Raw genomic sequence first — 24,143 nt, 5'->3', positions numbered from 1 at the left:
CCTGTGAAAATTATTTGTCTCAGTTTTTCGCCGAGAAACCACAAAAGTTTTGCACTGATAGAATAATGTCTCTAGAAGAAAAATGGCAAAAGGTTGTCGACCAAAATGGTACATATTTGGTTTAATAAAGTGCATTATAAATATAAAAAAATGAGTTGAAGTTTGATTAGAAATACAAAAAGACTTTTTCGACTACCCAATATTACAAATTTTTGTAAATTCTTTTAATAGTCAAATTCATCAAAGCCTCAGATTTTTGTTTTGCATGTTCCCTATAGGCTTCCAAAGAACTGCAACACATGGACGTAAACTACGATATGAGAAAATTGAGGTTAGTGGATATCCCGGAGAGGCTGAATAAGGAGGCGAGATACCCCCTATATTACTGCTTAACAACTTCATAAAATGACTTGGGGCACAGCCTGAATTATAACGCGCAGAAGAAAATAATAAACCAAAAATAGAATTGTTCCGGGTATGCAGTTTTATAGCCCATTGAATTTTAGTGTAACAAAGTGCAAGTTTCAAGTAACTGCAAAGTACCGTCTTTTTTCCGTCTTTTTTCCGCATTTTTTTTATTGACGCTGCTCGGTGCTCCGTTTCAATGTAAAATAGAAGGAGGTAAATGGAATCGCAATGGAATAGGGCAAGTTACATTTACACAAACGTGAAAAATTACGAAACAATTATCAAATTCATCAAAGATATGTTCAATTTCGATTGGGCATCAGGCGTTAATAAGTCAACAACACTAAGAGACAACATCATCGATTTGCCTTTTTCAAGACACATTACACTCGTCCTATTCTCAACAGAGAAATGGTTCATTACCATGCACACAGCAAGAAGGCATATGCAAATACAAATATGTGAATTTATATACATACATATATATGCTCACTCAAGTAGGAGAGAGCCAGATGTCGAGCGTTACCGAACGCGGGGGCCGATTGTGCTCTTTGTCCTTCGTTCCGCGCTCTCGCTTGCAGTTCAAGCAAGGTAATGACGCATGAGCGAAATAACGACGATTGAGCAAGATAACAACGAATGAGCAAGATAATGACGATTGAGCAAGATTACGACGCATTTTTTCGTGCGTGCAGGCCGGCTGAATCAAATTATAAGACGTTATCACGTCAAAAATTTCGAGACACATCAGCGGAAAAAATCAACCGTATTTTGTATTTACTTTACTTTGCACTGAAATTCAATGGACTATAAAACTGCGTACCCAGAAAATTAAATTAATTAAAATTTTGGTCAAAAAGTTGAAAATTTTAATGAAGTTTTGAAAAACTTTGTCCAAAGTTTGGAACTTTGTGTTACATGGTTTTTATCCTAGTATGAATTATCGTCTCGAAGCTGCGATTTGACACCTTTAGACTATTTTTTGTTCACTTTTAATAAGGATAAGCCAACCATTCAGTGACAATTCAAGAAGTGAAAATTAAATTAAAGTTTTCATTAGTAAGACATGTGTCAAAATTCATGGCAATATACTAAAAACATCGGCTTAGCAGAATTGTCTACTGTAAAGCCAGCCGTGGATGTAATTTGAATGAAATGATGTTCAATGTTAAATTTCAAGGTTTACTCTTTCCAATATAAAATATTTATTAAGGAACACTTAGCACTCAAAGATAAATGGACCACCCTATAAAATTACTTGTTTCGAAAACAGAGTAATTATTGTGTTACAAATTTATCTCATGTCAAATTCATTCTCTTCTTTACAATTTCATTTACAAAATTCCTTCAAAAACTCCAAATTTTAAGTCTAACATAATTTTAATATAACCGACAAAAAAAAATTCACTAATACATATAAAAAGAAAAATTCAAAATCCCAAATATGATTATCAATAAGTGTTTGCGAATTTATCAGCGTAAAACGATTGCTTCGCTTAATTTCTTTGCACCTTCGATTTTCCAGCATCCCAAAAAAGTTTTGGAAATATGTGGAAATGTTACGAAACGTTATAGTTCAAAATGTGGTAAAGATGGCAAAGATGGCAAAGATAAAAAGGACAATTTGAGCGTAGTGTTGCATGGCGTCGACGATCTACGGGTGGTAAGTTTTCGGAAAAAGTATACGCAAATTTTACCGCGCGTCGATTTCCAACTCATCAAGTTTTATTTACTGGAATTTCTCTTTATTTTAGGAACAAACGCCCATTCCAAAAACTGGTCCAGGAGGTAAGTTTAAAGCAAATGAGACAAATACATATTAACCGACACTTTTTCATTGCATTTCCAACTCCACAGAGGTGCTTCTTGCTATGGACACGGTGGGTATTTGTGGCACTGATGTACATTTTTTGAAAAAAGGCAAAGTCGGTTCGTTCGAAGTGAAAAAGCCCATGATTATTGGTCATGAAGCTTCAGGCGTTGTCGCAGAATTAGGGAAAGGTGTAAAAAATCTTAAAGTAGGTGATCGCGTAGCCATCGAACCGGGTGTAGGCTGCCGATATTGTTCATTTTGTAAAAGCGGGAACTACAATCTATGCCCGGATATGATATTTTGTGCAGCTCCACCCGTCGATGGCAATTTACGCCGCTATTATAAACATGCTGCCGACTTCTGTCATAAATTGCCCGATCATGTAACAATGGAGGAAGGTGCATTACTGGAACCGTTAGGGATTGCTGTAGCTAGCTGTCGACGTGCCAAAATTCGCCTTGGTTCACATGTGCTCATTATTGGTGCTGGCCCAATAGGATTGTCCTGCTTGATTGTGTCCAAGGCATGGGGTGCAGCCTCTACTACAATAGTCGATGTGAATGAGCATCGACTCAAGGTCGCTCAAGAGTTGGGTGCTACAGCCGCAATGAAATCCTGCAAGGAAATGGATGTTCAAAAGGCGGCGAGAGAAATATGTAAAACAAATGGTTCTATGCCGGATAAGACGCTCGATTGCGTTGGCAACCAAGAGTCGGTGCTGCTAGGAGTATATGTAAGCAAAATCATACACATGTTTGACCTCAATTTCTGCTCATACATATACACCCCATTGCAAAATTATAAACACATACCTTTTTTTATAAAAATATGTTTCATACCACAACAAAAACCATACTCGTATAACGCAAAGTTTCAAACTTTGTGCAAAAGTTTACAAAATTTCATCAAAACTTTAACTTTTTAACGAAATTTTTTTACTTGGACGCCTAGCATCGTTAAAAAAATGATCAAAAATCAGCGGTATTTTAAGTCACTTGGAACTTGCACTTTTTTATGCTTAAATTGAATGGGCTATAAAACTACATACCCAGAAAAATTCTACAAATTTTGCTTAAAATGTTGAAAATTTTGATGAAATATTGTACCAGTCTAGCAACCTTGCGTTATTTTATTTTCTCAAAAAAGCTTGCACAAAAACGTAAAACAAAATTAAAAAAAAAATGGCGAGTCCGCACTTTCACTTTAAGATCTCTTGTATCCTCTACTCATCGCGGTACCTCAGTTCCCTCTATAAACCTAAAATGGAGGTGGGTTGGGCTGATGGTATGTGCCTTCCTTTTATTTCTACCAGGTAGTGATTTCATGGCTACTTATTCTTGTCGCTACGGTATCGTATTCGAGAAGGTGTGTTCGAGTTTGTCATAGAAACGACTGTAGTCGGACTGAACCATACCCCAAGCCTATGTAATCTGCAGTTAACTGTGAGAATGCTAGTGAGCATTATCAATTTGTCCTTAGGGAATCGCATAAGATGCTTGAACATGTTTTGATTATAGCCTCCCTATGAGGACTTCACTTCACTGGCGTAGCCGTAAGTTTTCGCTAAGTTGCTAGTAACGGGCTCCTCCTGCTTCGTTCCCAAGTATAGCCATGTGTCCTGGGACCCATATGAGCCGAATGCGATTGTGCACTCCTAGCAAATTTTATTTCTCTCTGTATTAAAGCAGTAATGAGAATGTATCCTCAAAGGATGACAAGACCTTGAGTTAAGCTTGGGTGTCGCTAAGAATGGCAACTCGCTCATTCCGAAGATAAAAAGTGCTCATACAAAAAAAGGGATTTTAATTACCTTCCTATGATATACTTGGTTTTGTAAACGGTCCAAAAAAAATGCTTAAATTTGACATTTTACCTTCGATTTCACCTTCTTTTATAAATTTAGTACCTTTCTAATCAGCAGGAAAAGTTCTATTTTTTTGTTTTTTTTTTTATAATGAAATAGTGCGTAAAATAGGTCATCGTTTGGATCTAAAGGCTGATATTGCCACAGATGACAGTGCTGATCACCAAGTAACCAAAGTTCTCTACCACTTCAAAATTATAACTGTCAGCAATGAAGTGAGTGAAGGGACGAAATTATGCGCTCAGAACTCAGATTAATCTACACTTAATTTACGTGACTTAATATTTTTCCCAACCTTTTATAGGAAGAGCTTAAAAAACTTGAATCAGTAGATTTTAGATTCGCAAGTTTCAGGCTGATTGAAGCTCTGAGAGAATCGGGCTTCCCAAGTCTTCTGTTTCATAACTCTTAAAAATAAATATCTACATGTAGGCACGATTTTTAAAAATAACTTACTTCATGTTACATTATGTATATGAGGCGAACTGTCAAAAAGAGGTAATAGAGGATACAAAAATAAAACAAGGACGTGTTAAGTAATCGTTGCCAATTTCTTAAGTTAAGTTATATAACTCTTCACTAACAGAGCTTTTACAAAGAATAAGCCCTGAGAGATTTAATGCCACAGCCTTCTACAGGTCTACAGACTACACACGTCGGCGTCACGCAGGAGCATCTTGCACCGCTCACACAATTTTCAGAGGAACTCCTCAAGGAGTTGTTCTTTCGCCACCTCTGTGGAACTTTTCCATCAACAATGTTCCTTTGATGTTCGGTGGTCGGGACTGTAAACTAATTGCCTACGCAAATGTTGTAGTTGTTGTCACATGTGACAAATATTTTCCCACTCTAATCTATTTAATGCAGACGGCACTTAATACGATGTCTATTATTTTTTATATTGTTTTCCTTAAGCTCCTATTGGAACATAGGGCATCAGGCGATACGTTAGCAAAAGGAGTTTCAGATGGGTAGGATGCTATCCTTAGCTCGGTGATAGAATGTCGTATCTGCACCTGCAAGTAGGTGTATGCTAGTTTTGGTTCGCAGGTGGTATTTTATGTCCCCCTACCCCGCATATCTACAGGATATTCCTCGATCCCCCTCTTGAGGATGCATCCGATGGGAAACAAACAACTCCACATGGACAAAGCTGTCGAGGTTAGAAAAAAGAATTAGTGCTGCTCTCGAGGAAATATAAAATTCTACAATTTTTGAAGCCATCATAAAATGATGTATGGCTAAAAGTTGGAGATAGCGCCAAATATTTAGGCATAATTCTCGACTAAATTGGAACATGAATGTAGAACACGGAGTAAGGGAAGCTACTGAAGTCTTACTTTCTTGTAAAAAGGCCATAGGACGCAGGTGAAGTCTTTCTCCTAACTGGCTGTGTTGAACCGCTATCCGACCCATCCTCCTTTACGGGATTAAAGTCTGTTGGATGGCTCTCGACAAGACCACGTTTAGAAACAGGCTTTATAATGTATGTACGTATGGCGCTTATATGTATTAGCGGCACTCTTATAACCACACCCTTTGAGGTTCTGAATATACTTTTCTTCTTACCTCCCCCAGTTTTGGTTGGCAAACAGAATGCACGTAACACTGCTGCTTGGCTTACCGCAACTAAGTAATGGCGGGATTTACGTGTTGAACACGCGACCATAACTCTCGGTCTGGGTCCAAACAACTCTGGGGAGTTGTTTGAATGAACCACATTTTAATAGCTAATTTCGTACAAGAATTCAAGCGAGACGTGAATGGGTTGACAATATACCTCATCGGAAAAACTGCTTATGGTTCTTTACTGATGGCTTATCGATAAAGTGGGCTGTGGCGTCCACTGCGGGCTCCTCTTCCTTACAGCTGTAGCGTAATTCAGCCTAAGATTCTCGCCATTAATGCGGTAGCTGTCTGATTAGGCAAAATCGGGACTACCATTGGAGAAATCTATATTTATTCTGATAATCAAGCGGCGATCAAATCTCTTGGTGGGGTTTTCACCAATCCCATTATTGCTCGCAAATGCCGGTCATCTCTTAACGAGATGGCAGAATATATCCGCATACATTTGATATGGGTACAGAGATGGTACTACCACACGTCTCCCTCTTAATATGGAGATTGTAGGTATACTCCTCTCAACCTACAAACTGCGTGGTACAAGTAGAACTGTCACTTTAGCCAACACGAGATGGGTTGATAGTCTAACATATATCGCTACAAAAAGAATTTTACAAAAATGGGATGGTAGTCGCTCAAAGGCGCTACTCAATCGGTCAAAGAAAAACGGCTCTATGTTAATTGTTTTGATCACAGGCCACTGTCTCCTAGATCGACACCATCAAAGATTACATATAGCTCATTTCGACTATTGCAGCGTTGCAAGAGAAGGAAGAGTTTATGTTAGGCATCTATTTTGTCACCGTCCCGAGTGGATACTTTGACTCATCGTTTTTGCATTATGCTGATGACCTTAGGGATATTAGTGTCAGCCAGATTAAAGGGTTTGAACTTAAAACAAAATGGCTTAACGAGGACTAGCAGGTAAACTGCTTCCGTGGTATCACAATTGATCGACCACGATACAACTGAGTTAGTTTAAAGGCTGACTGCCAACTGTGTGCCTACCTACCGAGCTTTCATTCCAACATCAGATTAAACAAATCGCACGTTAACTAGACTTCTGCCGGTGTTTTGCAAACGTGATTTGCATATTATTGTAATCCTACTCACAGGATTTATTCTCATGGATGAGTACCTCAACTTTAGTTGGAGCAAGAAACTTGGCTTTGTGTGAAATGTGGCTGTGCAACATTACATATGTATGTGAGTGAATAACCTGCAGACATTCCACATAGGTGAAGCTCAATCTAATGTACCTTTTTCGTTTTACGAAAACGACGCTCTAGAAGCGTTTTCAGAGGTTCTGCGATCCTTGGGAAGAGTGGTATATCAGCGATATGATTCTTGGTAGTATTGGTTTTGTTGTAGAATCATGTAGATCCTTGCGCTAGTGATGAAACCATCAATCGTCTTCGTCAATCTCATTTAAAAGCAGGCCGAGGAAACGGTGGGAGTCAAATGGAGGAAAGTGTTAGTTAGGTAGATTACGGCAAGTGGCATCTTCGGATGCGAGACATACAGGGTGAAATCCAAAATAAGCAAGACTGGCGTCATAAAAATGTTTTTGATGATGCCATCTTTTTAATGAGTTAGTGCGTTGGAAGTTACATCCCTAGCTGACTTCCAGTGATAGTTTGGTGACATTCGGTTCAGTGGAAGCGGAGTTATTGCGTCTAAAGTGGCAGTATGTTCGTGCCATCGCACAGTGATCCGACCAGAAGGCGTTGGCGGACAAAATTCAAAAACTCATTTAATTAAGCTGAAAATATATATTTAGGGGTTTTAAGGATCAGTGATGACGAATCTGACCTTAGTTTTAGCAAATTTTAAATTCATTGAATACTATAAATACATTTTTACTTCCGTAATTAGCTGGTGAGTTCATTTTTACATTTTTCACGACCCCAGAGAGTACCACGTGGAGGTTTACGGTAAGGTTATTCTCTCCTCATTTTGTTTTTGTTTTTAGATTTTTTTATCTTTTTTTTAATTTTTTTTTTAATTTTTAAATTTTTTTTGTTTTAGTTTTTAAATTTTTTTTTGGATATTTAGTTATTTTTTATTTTTAATTTTTTTTTATGATTCAGAATCCTCGGTTTCTGATGAGCTGTTTTCTGAGGCTGGATCATTTTTCAAATTTAAAAGCGCAAGAACCTTTTTTGAAAATGGTTTTGGCTTGTTTTTCGGAACCTTAGTTTTTGATATTATAACTACATCTGATGAACAAAGCAAAGCATTTAATTAATCTGTCATTGTGTCAGTTATCGACATTTTTCGTGTATTGTTTTGTCTAAAATTTTTCAAATCCTTATTGCGTGCTTCCTGAGCCTCTTCGGAGAGTTCGCCAATAGGCAGCAAAGCATGTTTAATAATTAAACTCCCATGAATTAATATTTTGTGCACGAAAGCCGGCATGTAATACCAATCACCTAGTTGGACAAATAGTTTAGCAGAATCAAGGGCATATTTTTGAAATGTTTCAATATTAATATCAAGACCAGACGATAATGTTTGTAAAATAGTGGCAAACCGCTTGATTAAATGAATATCAATTCCAGTAATTTCTGATGATACTTCAGGATCATTAAAAAACCTGCGAGCCGTGTTCCCATCATTTGTCGTTCCACTACCACCCGTTTTAGGAATATCCACCAATAATCCCATTCGACTTTTGAACTTATATATAATTTGTTGTAATATATATAGTGTTATATATACATATATCATATTAATATTGTAATAATATTAAAAAAAATTTTGCTTTTTTAATAAAATTTTTTTTTTTTTAGTTGTCTCTTAATGCTGATGGGGTCTGTGATGTCTTTTTCTGTCTTTTACACAAAATTGCATAAGCCATATGTAACGTTTTGCCTGTGGGTAAATGCACAAAAGCTACATTATTTTTAATTTGCGCAACTTTGCGCAACAGGTTTCAGTTTGAGATCATAGCTGAAATATGTGGCTACATCACTCATATTGATTTCAAGTGCACCGGTGTGGACCACTCGAAAAAATTATCTTTAAAAAAAAATTTTTCGAAAAATTTTGAAATTTGAAAAAAAATTGGATTTTGTACCACAACTTAAGAGAATTATTACTGTTTCCGTTAATATATTCAATTATCTTTTTTTTCAATATTTGGTTAACAATCAAATGGTAATATTTATTTGCAGACATGAAAATGAAACTCTTGTATGAAGTACGATTTGCATACAATTTCATGTTTAAAGTCAAAAAACTACTATGAATAATTTTTTAAATTAAGTAATATTTTCAAGAAATCTGCCTTGAATATTTAAGAAAACATCTGCATTATCAAATTTTTATTTCAAAAATGTTGAAAAATTGAATTTTGTCCGGCCGCCGGACCACTGTGCATCGGTACAAAAATGAGTTTCGAATAAAGAGCTAATATCAAATTTTGTTTTATAATCGATAAAACGTTTACCGAAATATTTGAATTAATGAAAAAAGTGTATGGCGATGATTGTCTATCTCGTGCCAGAGTTTGCACGAGTGGTTGACACGTTTCAGAGATGGTTGTGAGGACACAAATGACAAAATCAGTAATCACCGAAAACTCCATCGAAATTGTTCGTAAATTTGTCAAAAATGATCCGAAATCATCGTTGAAATTCACGGAATCAGAGTTGAATATCTCCGAGACCTCGATTTATTGCATTTTAACTGATCATTTGGGGTTACGAAAGATCTGTGCACGTTTCATTCCACACAAGTTAACTGAGGACCAAAAATTGTCCACAATTCATCCTTGGAAAGATCTCATTAAAGAGACGAGAAAAGACGAGAACTTCTTTTACAAAATTGTAACTGGTGATGAAACGTGGTGTTTCCAACATGAACCTGAAACTAAGCATCAAAGTGTCGAATAGAAAGCCTCAGACGAGCCACCCCACCCCAAAAATCGCGTTGGAAGTCAAAAATCAAGTCGATGCTCATTTGTTTTTACGATTCCTAGGCATTGTCCACAAGGAGTTCGTGCAAATGGGCTAAACTGGCAATGCAATTTTCTGTCTTGGCGTTTTGAAGCGTTTGTTGCATCGCATTCGTCGAATTCGCCCTGAATACCGCAAAGGCGGAAGCTGGCGCTTATTATATTACATGATAATGCACCATCTCATCGATCCAATCTTGTGACTGATTTTTTGACTAGAAATCGCATTTTAACCATCAATAACTCACCGTATTCGCCTGATATGGCTCACTGTGACTTCTACCTATGCAGAAAATTGCATTTGACCATGACCCAAAAGGCTTGTACCGACATCCAGAAGGCCATTCTGGTCAATGACCTGAAACAGTATTTCGAAAAGCTTTTAAATCACATAAAAGAATGTATCAAGGCCTGAAGGGACTATTTTGAATAAACTCGAAGTTATCAGAACAGAGCTCCTGTCGCTTCTTTTTTAACTCAGTCTTGCTTATTTTGGACTTCACCTTATACTTATGTATATTGAGTACGTTAGGGTTAGGTTAGGTAATGCTGCCTGATCTGTAAAATTTCTCACTTAAACCTCTAGGGTCCATTGTATTACCTGTGCTATGCATTTGGTGTCGAATTATTATTTTGCCACGTCTTCGCGAGTTTTAACAAACCGTTCAACCTTTAGTCAGCAATATTCTTCAAGGATGAAAAATATGCTGATCCTAGGCACATTTGTCGAGTGGGCACAGAGACGAGGTAGCACAGCTTGCGTTCGCTTTGTTGCATGTGTTACAGGCATCGCTCTGGACAAATCCCATTTTAGCTACGTGAGACGGTGTCCCGTCAGTATACCAACCAATATTTTGCAGTCTTTACTAGAGAGTGATAAAATAAAGTTTGTAATTTTCATCTTCCAAGTCCTTAGCATGTCAGAATTACTTCTATGTAAGTCCAGCTTAACTTGGAACGGTATCCAGAGCGTAGTTGGGTCAGAATGCGCCAACCCTGGCGGTTTGCTGGCCAAAAGAAACATTGCCGATGTGCAACAGTATTTCCATAGTACACATACATATTTTATTTCATGTGCCGCTTTAAGCGACTCATGCAACACTCCTTTATGAAGATCTTTTCCTACCGAAATGGCATGTTTTTTGAGTTTCCAGCTAGATGAAGAGGAAGGCATCAAGCGTCGACCGATACAGCTACAACAGAAACACCCATTAGACTAATTAACTATTGGGTCACATATGGAGGTATTAAGTACATACATACATACATTTAAAAACAAATGTCTTTCAATAAGCAAGAAGTAGTGCAACTACCCAAAGACGATATTTTTCTTATTTAAAATTAAACTATACTTATAAAGGCTACACGTTCTGGTGGCAACTGCGTCGTTGTGGGCATGGGAGCTGATGAAATCAACTTACCCTTAATGGAGGCTTTAACACGCGAAGTGGACTTGCTTGGTGTATTTCGCTATTGCAATGAGTAACGCATAAAATGAAGTAATTGCTTTTCTATTTAGAACAGTAATATTTCGATCTGATTTCAGCTATGAATCTGCGATGCATTTAATGGCTGAAGGTAAATCGGGGATGAAAAAGTTGGTCACACACCATTTCGATATAAAAGATAGCGTTGAGGCTTTTGACACGGCGCGTCATAGAAAAGGAAATGCTATAAAAGTGTTGATACACGTTCAAAAACGCGATAAAAATAATAAAGAACCATTCGATAAGTAGACAGTAAATTTTTTAGCAAAATTTTGCGAGTGTATTTGAATAAGTTCGTTTTTATATACTTTTAAAGAAACAAAGAATACCAAATATTGTAAATTATCATTGATGCTTTTTTTACAAATATTATATTATATATATATTATATATATATATATATATATATTATATATATATATATATATATTTCAAAGAAATAACAGTATAACTTAACTATAAAAGAAAATCGACAATTTTTTATACTTATATGGCCGCGAGCCTTTGTTTGCAAAATAAAAATACTAAGCGGAAAATCCACTGAAGCATACAAATATAAATTTAAGCTGCAAAGATTTCTTCAATCATGTGCACAAACTATACATCCCCACTTACATATATATATATATATATATAGGTATGTATATTTATATACACACATATGCGATTTTATTTTTAAATACAAAATAAGTATCAAACTTTAAACCACTTTTTTGCTAGAGATTCTAGAAAATATCAAATTACTTTATAAATTAATTTTTCGATTTTACTCTTTCGTAAAAATAACTACTACATACATTTTAAGCTAATATTTGTTGCGCTATTACAATGCAAAATTTATAGGCACTACTCGTTTTTGTTTTATACTCTCTTTAATTATTTTAACTTTTATGAGCAACGAACTAAATTTGAGAAGCCCTGCGGACGGAAGCCAAATGCACTTTCCAGTAAAAGAACTAAGAAGTAGCGTAATTTAAGATCAAGCAACAATTTGCTACGAAGTTTAAGCGAGTCAGTAAGAGATTTGTTTGTAAATTTGTGCGATTGAACTGCAACAAAGTACAATAGATGAACAGAAACTTTTCAGTATATTTAAATTCATGTGATGCTTTTCCAGCGCTGGCGTATGCGCCGATTTGCTCATACATATTTTCCATCGTTTAATGATGTGGCGGTGCAGTCGCATTATTGAATTGGAAAGTTGGATAACGTGGCGCAAAGTTAGCATCACCCACAACCGTTGTATGCTCGGAATCTTCGTTGCCAGTTATTTTAGGCGCACGAAACTGTGTCTCAACAAATTGCGGAGGCGCTGAAAGGGAAATAAAACATATTAAAGTCTTCCCAATGCAACAAATTTAATCGCTGAACATACGTATATTTGGATACAGTTGCCCACCAGCGCTATCTGCTACGTTCCAACCCAGCGCACCACCCGCACCATCGCTTGGTGGACTCGCTGGACTAACCGGTTGCGTGGGTGCTAGTGATGGATCTTGATCTTGCTGCTGTGGTGGTATTTGTGCTGGCACATCCGTGTATGGTGCTGGTGGCTTGAATGATGCCAATGGAATTGTGCCCAATATTATGGGTATATTGCCAGATAAATTACGATGTGGACCGCTAACATCACACTCAATCTATAATTACATAAAATATATTTACGTTTAAAATAAAACTTGAAATATTTCCGCTAAAATACAATGCATTCAAATACAATTTAAAAACAAATATAATTTTCAATTATGGCTATATTGCGGTATATGCTCAAATTTGTAAATAAAACCACTTGACTTACATGCAAGTCATAATCCAACGAAATAATACCGCAATTGAGCAAATTTGTTGGAGGCAGTGCTGGTATTTCCAATTGTTGCGTAAAAGTGCGTGTCTCACCACCTGCAACGGGGCCAATACCTAATTCGGCGATTGTAATTTTACTTTGCTTCTTATCCGCACGCGGTTGATTGACTTGGAATGTGACGCGTTTACGCAAAATAAACTTAACCGATGTGATGCCAACATTGCTGGCATTGTCACATTCACAAGTAATTGGTATTGTTTGGCCCGAGACGTAGCCAGTTACTGGTACTGTGGTAACTACCGACAATGGACCTGAGCGACAGCAAAAGCAACAAAAACTCTTCTCCAACTCAAGCTTATAGGGTTCCTACAAAGTATTTTCAGATACAATTATTATAGAGAATTCCAAAAATTTAGTTTTTGATGATTTTTGGCTTGCCTTTACACGTGGATTTACGTTTAGATCAACTGGTGAAATAACAGTAAATGCCATTTTCATATCCTGATCAAATTTCCATGGCCTGTCCAAGGTTACCTTAATGGTGTAACGAACATGGCCGAATTCGCCCTCAAACGATGAAGGTAGTGTGGGCGGCAATGCACATGTGAATGGATAAGTGTGCGTGCCGGCTGGAAGCTCAGTCTCAGAACCTGCATAGTAAGATAGATAGATGTTTACATATAAAAATACACACATACATACATACACCGAATTCTTTTTATACACGATAGATACGCTCCCAAAAAATTCGAGTAAAAAAAATTCGTGTAAAAAAATTAATTTGGTGAAAACAATATTAAAAAAATCTTTTAACAGTTGACTTAAGAATTCATTTCGTGCTTACACATTTTAGTTCATTAAATATATTATAAGAAAAAAATTATTAAACGGCGTGAGTAAAATCTACTGAGTTTCAGAGACTTTTCCTGAGACTAATTTTTAAACGCTTCGTACATGCGTCGGAAAGTCTCACTCTATTTGCTCTATTAGATTCAAGAAAAGTTCATCAAATATTAAAAATCGTGTTAAAACAAAACAATTTTTGTAAAAAACGATTTTTTTTCTTTTTAACTCGTGTTAAATCAAGTTCGCGTAAAAAAAAAATCGAGTAATAAGAGGAATAGATGTATTATGAATATCGTTGAGTGATTCAAAAGCAAATTTAAAAATTTTAACAATTTTAGGATAAATACGCGTATTCACAATTAAACAGTTCTAAATAATGCCACCTTTATAGTTAAGTCATTCACGAATATTTCGTAAAGAGCCAATTTCATTTCTTAGTAACGAGAACTTTTTGAATAGACGTCACTAATAATTTATGAGAAATAAAATATTTTTTAAAATTTCTTATGCTTTTAAGGTTATAAATTGTCACGTTCGCCTACTTACTATTCTTTCCGCCCAGAAGATAGTACTGTATTTGAAAATACTCTTCATGGCCGCGCAATTTTTCCTCTTCCTGTTCAGTCTTTCCTTCGCTAGTGGTTACAGTTTTTGTCTCGGACCATTCTGTATTGGCTTCACCTATAAACTTTATTATGATACCTAAAAAATTTAATAGCATATTTTCAATTAAGCTGATATTTTCACATTGTATTTTGTAATCAATAATTTAATAATATTCATATAACTTATATTTATGAAGCACGTACTAAGTATACATATATGTATATATATTTTCTTGTTCATATGCGCATCTGTGCATGCAAATATACTTAACATATTTAACCTTTCCTTTTGCGTATTCTATTAATAATTTGATGTCATTACTTGACTGTCACTACAGCAGTGCTTTTCAGTAGCTGATTTAACAATTGAAAGATGACATCATCCACGTATTTTTGTAATTAGCTGGGGATCGTCGCAAAAAAGTCGACGCATAGCTAAACTTTTGGATAAATATTCGTCTACGAATGGGAAGGGCAGAAATTATAAATTTTATAATAACAGTTTTATATTATCATTTTTGTCTTGGCACTACAAAGTTCATTAATCGCACTTGCTATCAGTATTTTTAGTTTTTCTATAAAATGAAAGTGAGTTAGTGGGCGCAGAAAGCGCTTAAGATATGATGCTGCTTACGCTTGCGGTGCAACAACAAAATTGTACCAATAAGTAAAATTAGAAACATGTATGTACATGTGTACATATATAATACGAGAAATTCCATTGTGCGCTTATTGGGGGAGTGCTGCTTCATGAAAACTTGTCTGCATTCTTTATATGTAAAAAGAATGTAACATATGTATATATATATATATATATACAAATTTACACTTGCATACGTACAAGTAAATCTGTACAAATGCAAACGTGTTTTTGTATATTTTCAAATATAAAATAGATGCACTTAGGCTGATGCAGGCCCCCGGGCGTAAAGGGGGTCATTGCCAGCCGTCTATAGACAGAAATCAAAAAAATTAAAATAACAAAACATACTCGTAAAGTGAGGCACGAAACCGCTTTTTCAAGTTTCGTCGATCGCTAGAAAAAATCAGCAACACCAACTTCAGCGTATCGAGGAGATTTGTCAGTATTGGGCACGCAAAATTTAAATTACATTGGACTTTATTGTATACATAGTACGTGCAGCAATGGAGCCGGCTAAACCTAATTCAAAAGAGGGGAGTTAGCATTGAATGTTAACAATGTTCCCTAGTAATGGGTGAAGAGTTCAACATATAATCGACTGCTCCACAATGCGATGATGTGATGCGCTATGTCGTCATAGGTGAGTAATGCAGTCGAATTAATTCACTAAGCCCACATTTAATACTAGTTTATGAAGTAAATTTTAATGCTGAACGTATGCGCATACATATGTATTTTGAAATTTTATTGTAATATTTTCGACATTCCTACCTCGCACTTTTTTCGTTGAATCGAAAGTCAATTTCACCTCTCCGTTAATTGTTTGACCAGCATAATATGTATTCCATGGGTTGTCTAATTGAATTTCACAACCTTTCAGTCCCATTTTTACTTTTATAATACACGAAAAAATCAAACTAGAATTAAAGTTTAATTTAAGTTTTATATTTTCCTAATAACAAGATTATAATGAGTATTTGCTCACGAAGTACTGGACTATTTAACACACCCAACTAACTAACAGCAGCTGCTGTAGCTACCAGTCATAGAAGCAGATTAATGGAGTGTGCTGCCGTATTTTACCAATATTCTAATGAGGTAGTTCACGATGATTCTTCACAACTTTATGCGTTTCATTCTCAAAACAGATTAGGAAATTTCGGTTGGGCGACAAATCGTTAGAACCAATTCAGAATCTGAAGATATTTTTTATACAGGCTTTGTTAGAGGAACGGTTAAAATTATAATAATTAATATATATATATAATATATATTAAATATATATAAATATACCATATAATACATAATTTTGAAGATAAACAATTCTATGTCATTGGTTTATGAATATTATAAATACTGTTAAAAAAAATTTCCACACTTAATGCTCACTCTAACAAATTTGACAGTTCATATTAAGTTCAAAAATATATTCGAAAATAATACAGGCGCGAACTAGAATACACCAGTTGTTTTCTTTTCAGCCCAACCATTTCGTGTTCTATCCTTTTTCCAAGTTGGCAAGAACTATTTAACTTAAATTTTAAATTAAATTAAAAAACATTAATTCCATTCCAGCGTTTACAAATATTCAATTTCATATTAAAAATGTATGCAGAATTGTTTTTTTCTCAAAATTTAATGAAACTTATTTCAGATACAGTAGTTAGATAAACATTCAAAAATTGGCTCAAACTTGTATTATGAATAAATCCTAAACAAATTAAATAAATACTGGTATTATTCTAGTCAATAAGGACCTAGTATAATTTCGTAGTCGAATGGATGGTGCGTGACTACCATTCGGGACTGCGTAGGTTCGAATCTCCGTACATAAAACAGCAAATAATAGAAAAAGTTTTTTCTAATAACGATCGCACCTGGGCAGGCAATGGCAAACCTCTGTATTTCTGCCATGGAAAAATTCCGCATAAAATATATCTGCCGTTCGGAGACGGCTTAAAACTCTAGGTCCCGCCATTTGTGGAATAACATCAAGACGTACACTACAAATAGGAGGAGGAACTTGGCCAAGCACCTAACCGAAGTGTGCGTGACAATTATTTTATAATTTCTTCTAATTTATATAATATCTGAACTGGAATGAGCTTGGTTTTTCCCTGCAATGAAATATATAAATACATTCACACTTTTTTACTAAAAAATTCACAACTCTCTCACCTATCACTCTCACTAAAACGGCAGCTGATGCTACAGAATAAAATTAAAAATTAAACTTGCAAAGTAATAAAACTTTTTGTTTTTTAGTATAAAGCCAATTCAATTTATATAATAGTAATTCTTAAGATTAACAAAAGTTCAACCAGAGTGTCTTACGAACTAAATAAACAAGCAACTAGATCACAGCTTAAATAGCTTTTGTGAAAAAAAGGAACAATTACCTTCATAAACATATTTACATAGCGAATTTTCAATAAAAAATTTACATTGTTTGTTTCATTTAACGTAGCATTTAGGACAAATTCCCTTTCTATTTACACTATTTATTAATATTATATTCTAGTTATTAAAGCAGATTTGTGTAAAATATAAAACGTCCTTTGTTACTGCGGAATCTTTTAAATGTTTTATTTTAAAGGGTCGGTCAAAATATTGTGTTTCGCTTGAATTTGCGATTAACCGGTTAAGCCATAAAAATGTTACATAGACAATTACTAGCGCCACTACGCACCTATATCATAATATGGCGTTGTGTATTCCATAATATGGCAACACCGGCTGCTTGGCTTGTCAAAAAAGGGCAAACGTCAGATATGAAAAATTGCAAATCTTAAGCCAGACGAAAATTAGTTTTTGTATTAATATTAATTCATTATTTTTCTGAAGATTTCTTTCCTAATTCATAGTGAACATTAAAAAATAGTGCTTCGTCCAAAAACAACAGTAGAAATAATGTCACTATTTCGAAAGCCAAAGAAAATTCAAAGACGAGTGTTTTCGAGCACCTTAGACGATGAGGATGAAAATGCGGTGGATGCAATCGAAGCGGATGTTGATAGAGAGCAACCGGTGCAGATTAACAAGAAAAGCAAAGATGGGAGCAGCAAAAAGTCTAGTAATAAAACAGATAAAGTCGAGGAACCGAAACCAAAAGCGCTATTGAGTTTTGCAGACGATGGTAAGGGGCAACGAATATACGGGGTGGTTTTGTATGTGGGTGTTAGGGGTATAAAATCAATACTGTTCAATTTAATAGATTATACCAACAAACATACACTAATGTACTATTCTCATTAATTTCTAGAGGAAGATACGGAGGTATTTCAAGTACGCAAATCATCAAATAGTAAAAAACTTATGCGTATGTTGGACCGAGAACGGCGCAGAAAGCGAAAAGAGGAACGGCAAAACACACAGTCATTTGCAGAAATTGGTAATAGCGGTGGTGGTGGAGGTAGCGGCTTTACAGGCCGGCAACGAGAACGACAACAATCGCATGACCGCTTCGAAAATGGAAAATCTACCGATGTCAGCAACAATAATATTTCTCACAATTTAGGTTCAACAACATCTAGTAATAAATATAAGGGTACAGCCACTTTAGCAACCACTGGCGAAAAAGCAGTAGGCACAGCCTCAGCATCTGCTGTAGAACAGTGTAAAAGTAAAAAATCTGATAGTATCCAAACAGAAATACGCACAGACGACTTTGTGGTAAGGTTATTATTATCAATTTCCCTAAATGTTTTTTATAAAAAGAATTTAAAAATTAAAAAAAAAATATGTGTAAAAGCTTTTTTCGCGCAGCGCCCATGATACAATTAAGTATGGGATGTTCATATGCGACAAAGCTACTAAGGCTTTGAGGAAAAAGCGGGGGAACCATATCGTAGTCGCTGACAAAAGTAAATCATTGAGCACTTACAAGATAAATTTGAAATTTGGGAGCTGTTTTTACGAGGAACGCTTTTTAATTGAATACATCTATGCATTTTCGGGTTTATGACGAGTATTTGAATAAACATATTTTTAATTCTTTATATAATGCTCATGTTAGTTGAAAGTCTTTTGGCGGCTGCTGATTATGAAATGATTCCTTTTGAAATGCTATAAAGACTAATGTGGTGCAGTTTAAATGTATTAACAAACACCGCCTTAGTTGCTAGATGTTAGTTCTTTCGGCTCAAAATAATGCATTTAAAACATTTCGATAAAAAGGAAATTTATTTTTAAGTTTTGTAAGTTCAATGATTTTTGGGCTTAAAAGGGCTACTTTCATATTGTATGTTTCCAAAATTGTTTTGTAAAAAATATTCTACTACAATACTATAAGAATATATTTTTAATTTAATATTTCTTCTTATTTATGTATCTATCTTGTACTTAATTTATGAAGCAACAAAACTCGTAATCAAAATTTTATTCCTTCTCAAAATACATAGTTGAAATTAACTGAAAATATTAGATTATTCTACAAGTTGTACTGATATTTGTTGCTGTGTCATAGTCAATATTGTTCATAGGTTATGTAAGGATGCCAATTTAGTGCTGAACTTTTAAGTAATTTAAACAGAAAAAGTGGGTTAATTAGATTAACCCTGTGCTATCTACTGTAAATGTATGAAATCTTCATTTACAGAAATTACTAAAAAATATTTCGATTGCTGTGGTTCATATCGCGAATCCCGAATTTATTTCAAATACTACTTAATACAATTTTTTAATGAACTATATTAACAAAATATTTAAAAAATAAGTGTCTGAGTGTAATGCTTATCAGACTTTTTTTCACTTTTATCGTTTATAATTAAACGAAAACTAATTAAATAGTTATTATTTACAATAAGTTGGCATCTCTTTTTCTACTTCTTAATTTCAAAATACCTTAAGTTTACCACTAAAATATATTAACATTGTTTTTGTATAATATTGTCCACAGCTTGTTGTTAAAAAATCTGAACCCGATGTTATCCTTAATGGGCGTGCAGCAATATGTGCCGGTCGTAACGACATGTCCGAAGAAGATGAACCCGAAGAAGAGGAGGATGATCGAGATAGCAATCATCGTTTCTCTAAGCCTGAGCATTTGAAACAAATGTTAGAAAGTGGTTCTATACCGGACGCGGCAATGATACATGCAGCTCGAAAACGTCGACAAAAAGCCAGAGAGCAAGGTAAGCTAACTTCTAATTATATTCATATTTTATTGAGCTAAATCATTAACACGTATCTTTTGATGTTTGCGTAGGCGATTTTATACCCGTCGAAGAACCGAAAGCGCCCGTGAAGAAGGGCAGTCGGTTGGCGCGTGAAGATGTGGAAGGTGATAATTCGGATGATGAGGAGAGAATGGACATGACAATCATGACTGGCAAGAAGGAACGTGAAGAACGGCGTGAACAATTTTACGCCGTGGAAAACAACGATTGTATGTAGCATTGCGCACTAAAAAAAGTGCTACTTAAATGCCAAATGGAACAAGGCGATAGTTTTATTAATAATTTAGATTTTTTTGCATAAATAATTTTTTCGAAATACGAACATTCATAAGTGTTTGCACTTCTTTACCTCCAATTCTAGATACCGATGAGGATTCCGATCGCGAAATGCATGAATGGGAAAATCAACAAATACGAAAAGGTGTTACCGGCGCACAACTGGTGAGTGCCCAACATGATGCGGTACTCTCCCGGTTTATGATAAAACCTGCTGCTACCAATGCATTGGAATATGTGGCAGAGGAACAATCAACATCGACACTACTAGAGCAGGCGTATGCTAAGAGCGCATTACAGAAGACACAACAAGTATTGGGTGGAGCAACCAAGACGAAAAAGGAGAAGGGAAAAGCGGCATCAATGCGCACACCGATGGAAATACATGATGCCATACTAACGCGGTGAGTTCTACATGCAGTTCGAAAAACCGGTGTTATTAAAATTAGTTCTACAGTAAATCGAAAAGGTGCTAATGAATTAATTATAGTAATAACCCGATTTTGATTTGAATAGAATTTTTAATATATTTTACTCTACTTTACTTTTATTAAACAACAGTTTGACAAAGTTGCGAGAAGTTAACGAAAAGCACGTGTCTGAAATCGAACGCATAGCCAAAGATTTAAAGGTATTGAAACTTGAGGAAATGGATTGCACTCAAAAGGCACCAACAGCGGCGGCAAAGTATCGTTTTTACCAGGAGCTTAAATGCTATGCTGCCGATTTGGTGGACTGTTTGACTGAAAAGGTTGGTAGAATATGAAACCAAATTCATGTTAATGACAATAAGCACTAGTTTTGACTGCACTTCTCTTGCAGACTCCGATAATCAGTGATTTAGAGAAACGCACCTTACAAATATATTCAAAACATCAACATTTCCTCATCGAACGCCGCCGTCAAGACGTACGCGATCAAGCTAAGGAAATGGCTGAAGCTTCAAGTAAAAACTAACATTTATAACAAAATTATCCAGACACTAAAATCATATCCTTTACGTTTATTTAGAACCTGCCGGTTCACGTCGTGCGCCCGATTCAGAGGAACAGATACGGCGTGCTGCAGAGCGTGAAGGTAGACGTACTCGCCGCCGTTGTGATCGCGAGAAAAATGAGTTGCTTATTTCGCATTTAGATGGCATGTCCAGCGATGATGAGACCTCAGATCGCTACCAAGAGCAGTTGCAAAACAATTTAGGTAGGAAACAATGGCTTATTCCCGAATAAAAACAATACTTGATTTGCATTTACTTTCTTCTTCTTCTTACTTTAAAAAGACCAAATCCAAAAAGAATCTGAAGCTATATTCAACGATGTAAACGATGACTTTTATAAAGTCGAACTAATCTTAATGAAATTGTATGCTTGGCGCAAAACCGACATCAACTCCTACAAAGACGCATTTGTTAGTTTGTGTTTGCCTAAGGTGAGAAATTGTTATATGGTTGTTGTTTAAAATAGTTCATAAATCTCGCTTATTTACTAGATCCTGGGTCCTCTTGTGCGTTTTGAAATGCTGTTCTGGTCGCCGCTGCTGGAAGAGTACAAAGATATAGAAAAATTGAATTGGTACTCAGCCTGTATGCTTTATGCTTGGAGTCAGGAGGAGACCGAGTCGTCTTTAAGACTTGACCCCGATGTTAATTTGGTGCCGACAATTATTGAGAAAATTGTTTTGCCTAAAGTAACTGGTGAGCACATGAAATGGACTCAACGCTTTCTATGCAAAACAATTTGAATAACATTTAATTTATAGATATTGTCAATCAATGTTGGGATCCACTATCAACAACACAAACATTGCGTTTAATCGGTTTTATAAATCGTTTAGGACGTGATTTTCCCCTTAAAGAAACATCAAGACAGTTGCAGCAATTGTTTGAGAAGATTTTAGAAAAAATGAAGTTGGCTTTGGATAACGATGTCTTTATACCAATTTTTCCCAAGCAGTAAGTATAAAGCCAACACAACAACAACAACAATTGTGTAACTAAATTAAAAAATATTTAATTGTGTATGGTTTTTCAGAGTGCAAGAGGCAAAGACTTCGTTCTTTCAGCGTCAATTTTGCAGTGGTCTCAAACTGTTTAGAAATTTTCTAAGCTGGCAGGGTATTGTTGCTGATAAACCTTTGCGTGAATTAGCAATAGGTTCATTGTTGAACCGCTATCTACTGCTCGCTATGAGAGTATGTATACAAGCTGTCATTGCTATAAACTTTAGTTGCTAAACTTTTACTGATTTATTTTGCATTTTTGCAGGTTTGCACAGCCAATGATGCGATAAGTAAGGCTTATATAATTGTTAATACATTGCCAACAGTGTGGCTACAACCAGAATCGGAAACATTGCAGAATCTCCAACTACTAATTGCCTACATAAAGCAGACTTTGGATGCCTTTGATGCAAAGAATCCACTTTTTATGTAAGTAAATATGGAGAATATTTCATAATTTACCCTAAATTAATATTAAAAATGTATTTCACATTCTAGCCAAACCTGCGATAAAGCAAAGCAAATTCTGCAACGATTACATAGCTATTAATTAGTTCGCACATTATGAGGTACTTACGCATAAAATTATATCACGGCTGCTTGACGTTTATCCCAATATGGTACAACAGTTGCGATTCCCTGCGCTATGTATATATTTGTAGTTGACCTAGACCTAGTTGATACTATTATAGATGTTTAACTAAATAGCTATAAGCAATTTTTCAGACTCCATAGAATTTCAAATAAAAATAAAACACTGTAACGATTGAACATTTTTTATTGCTTATTGTGCAAGTAGAGGCTGTAAACGTCAATACAATTATTACTATTATTAGGCCACTGCAAACTTCGACCAAATAAAGGTAATCCGCATGGTGGTTCCCTTTCACCCTCGCTTTTCAACTTTTACGTATCGAAGCTCCCTCAGTCACCAGAGGGAGTCTGCCGTCTGGTCTGGTCTTCTATGCTTACGATTGTTCGACAATGGCTGTGCCTGAGCCTGTGCGCCAACGTAAACGATTAGCTCACCAGTATCTCGCTTTTTCACTGCGAGGAATCTACAACTTTTCCCACTAAGTAAACGGCAACCGCTCTTTACCACCTCGGGTTTGTATCACTACTACAACAACGACAACAACAACCTGCACAAAGAAGATCAAACTACAGCTAAAGGTTAAAGTCGACGACACACCAATACCGACAGTAAACAACCCCAAAATTTTAGGAGTTACTTCTCTGCGGACGCAACCGCAATTGCTACTTAAGTCCAAAACCGCAACAAGGTCATCAAATCGCTATCCGGCAATGGTTGGGGCAAGGACAAAAAAATTTAAAGCAATTGGTCTCCTGAAACTAGTGATACGCAGTGGACAAAGCTCCCTACATGCCAGAATACTGCTATCAGGACAGCCAAGGTATGCCTCCTGACGTCCCCACTACAACACCTACATAAGGCACAGATGCTCCCAGTCAAGGATCACAATAAAATGCTCAGCAAACAGTTTATACTCGGGTGTTACCGTAGGTTTCACCCATCTAAATACCTGCTAGGAGCTGGGCTGCCTCCAAGGCATCTTCAACTATTCCGACGAGATCCAGGACAAAACTAGCCGACATTTACTGGACCGTATAGCGTTT

At 35.8% G+C, this 24,143-nt stretch overlaps 3 protein-coding genes across 3 annotated transcripts; 2 read left to right on the top strand and 1 right to left on the bottom strand.

Annotated features, from left to right (window-relative positions):
• Positions 1-1,734: 1,734 nt before the first annotated feature.
• On the top strand, positions 1,735-11,510 carry LOC129235877 (sorbitol dehydrogenase-like). The gene is made up of 5 exons (XM_054869934.1): positions 1,735-2,071; positions 2,163-2,196; positions 2,266-2,954; positions 11,030-11,151; positions 11,216-11,510. Exons 1-5 carry the CDS (start codon positions 1,853-1,855, stop codon positions 11,403-11,405), a joined length of 1,254 nt encoding a protein of 417 aa, XP_054725909.1. The 5' UTR covers positions 1,735-1,852; the 3' UTR covers positions 11,406-11,510.
• Positions 11,511-11,580: 70 nt separating this feature from the next.
• On the bottom strand, positions 11,581-16,077 carry LOC129253141 (arrestin domain-containing protein 17). Its single transcript, XM_054891404.1, has 6 exons — positions 15,826-16,077; positions 14,353-14,508; positions 13,399-13,610; positions 12,955-13,326; positions 12,532-12,796; positions 11,581-12,468 (listed from the first exon to the last, which is right to left on the bottom strand). The coding sequence occupies exons 1-6, from the start codon at positions 15,938-15,940 to the stop codon at positions 12,317-12,319; spliced, it is 1,272 nt and encodes a 423-aa protein (XP_054747379.1). The 5' UTR covers positions 15,941-16,077; the 3' UTR covers positions 11,581-12,316.
• Positions 16,078-17,818: 1,741 nt separating this feature from the next.
• On the top strand, positions 17,819-23,276 carry LOC129250858 (PAX3- and PAX7-binding protein 1). Its single transcript, XM_054890466.1, has 14 exons — positions 17,819-18,190; positions 18,317-18,726; positions 19,952-20,186; positions 20,261-20,440; positions 20,593-20,911; positions 21,069-21,258; positions 21,330-21,453; positions 21,519-21,707; positions 21,787-21,935; positions 21,996-22,200; positions 22,266-22,458; positions 22,538-22,697; positions 22,771-22,934; positions 23,004-23,276. Exons 1-14 carry the CDS (start codon positions 17,965-17,967, stop codon positions 23,053-23,055), a joined length of 2,796 nt encoding a protein of 931 aa, XP_054746441.1. The 5' UTR covers positions 17,819-17,964; the 3' UTR covers positions 23,056-23,276.
• Positions 23,277-24,143: the final 867 nt, after the last annotated feature.

This window comes from Anastrepha obliqua, chromosome 1 (assembly GCF_027943255.1).
Source record: "Anastrepha obliqua isolate idAnaObli1 chromosome 1, idAnaObli1_1.0, whole genome shotgun sequence".
Classification (NCBI taxonomy): Eukaryota; Metazoa; Arthropoda; class Insecta; order Diptera; family Tephritidae; genus Anastrepha; species Anastrepha obliqua.
Note: the sequence above shows the minus strand (reverse complement) of the source record. Positions and strands in the feature narration are given on the sequence as shown.

Coding starts and splice junctions, on each gene's coding strand:
- LOC129235877 (XM_054869934.1), top strand. CDS start 1,853: ATGATTATCAATAAGTGTTTGCGAATTTATCAGCGTAAAACGATTGCT. Junction 2,072..2,162: donor GCGTCGACGATCTACGGGTG/GTAAGTTTTCGG, acceptor TCTTTATTTTAG/GAACAAACGCCCATTCCAAA. Junction 11,152..11,215: donor GTATTTCGCTATTGCAATGA/GTAACGCATAAA, acceptor ATCTGATTTCAG/CTATGAATCTGCGATGCATT.
- LOC129253141 (XM_054891404.1), bottom strand. CDS start 15,940: ATGGGACTGAAAGGTTGTGAAATTCAATTAGACAACCCATGGAATACA. Junction 14,509..15,825: donor TTCAACGAAAAAAGTGCGAG/GTAGGAATGTCG, acceptor TAAATTTTTTAG/GTATCATAATAAAGTTTATA. Junction 13,327..13,398: donor ACGTAAATCCACGTGTAAAG/GCAAGCCAAAAA, acceptor AATACTTTGTAG/GAACCCTATAAGCTTGAGTT.
- LOC129250858 (XM_054890466.1), top strand. CDS start 17,965: ATGTCACTATTTCGAAAGCCAAAGAAAATTCAAAGACGAGTGTTTTCG. Junction 21,454..21,518: donor GGAAATGGCTGAAGCTTCAA/GTAAAAACTAAC, acceptor ACGTTTATTTAG/AACCTGCCGGTTCACGTCGT. Junction 22,459..22,537: donor ATACCAATTTTTCCCAAGCA/GTAAGTATAAAG, acceptor ATGGTTTTTCAG/AGTGCAAGAGGCAAAGACTT.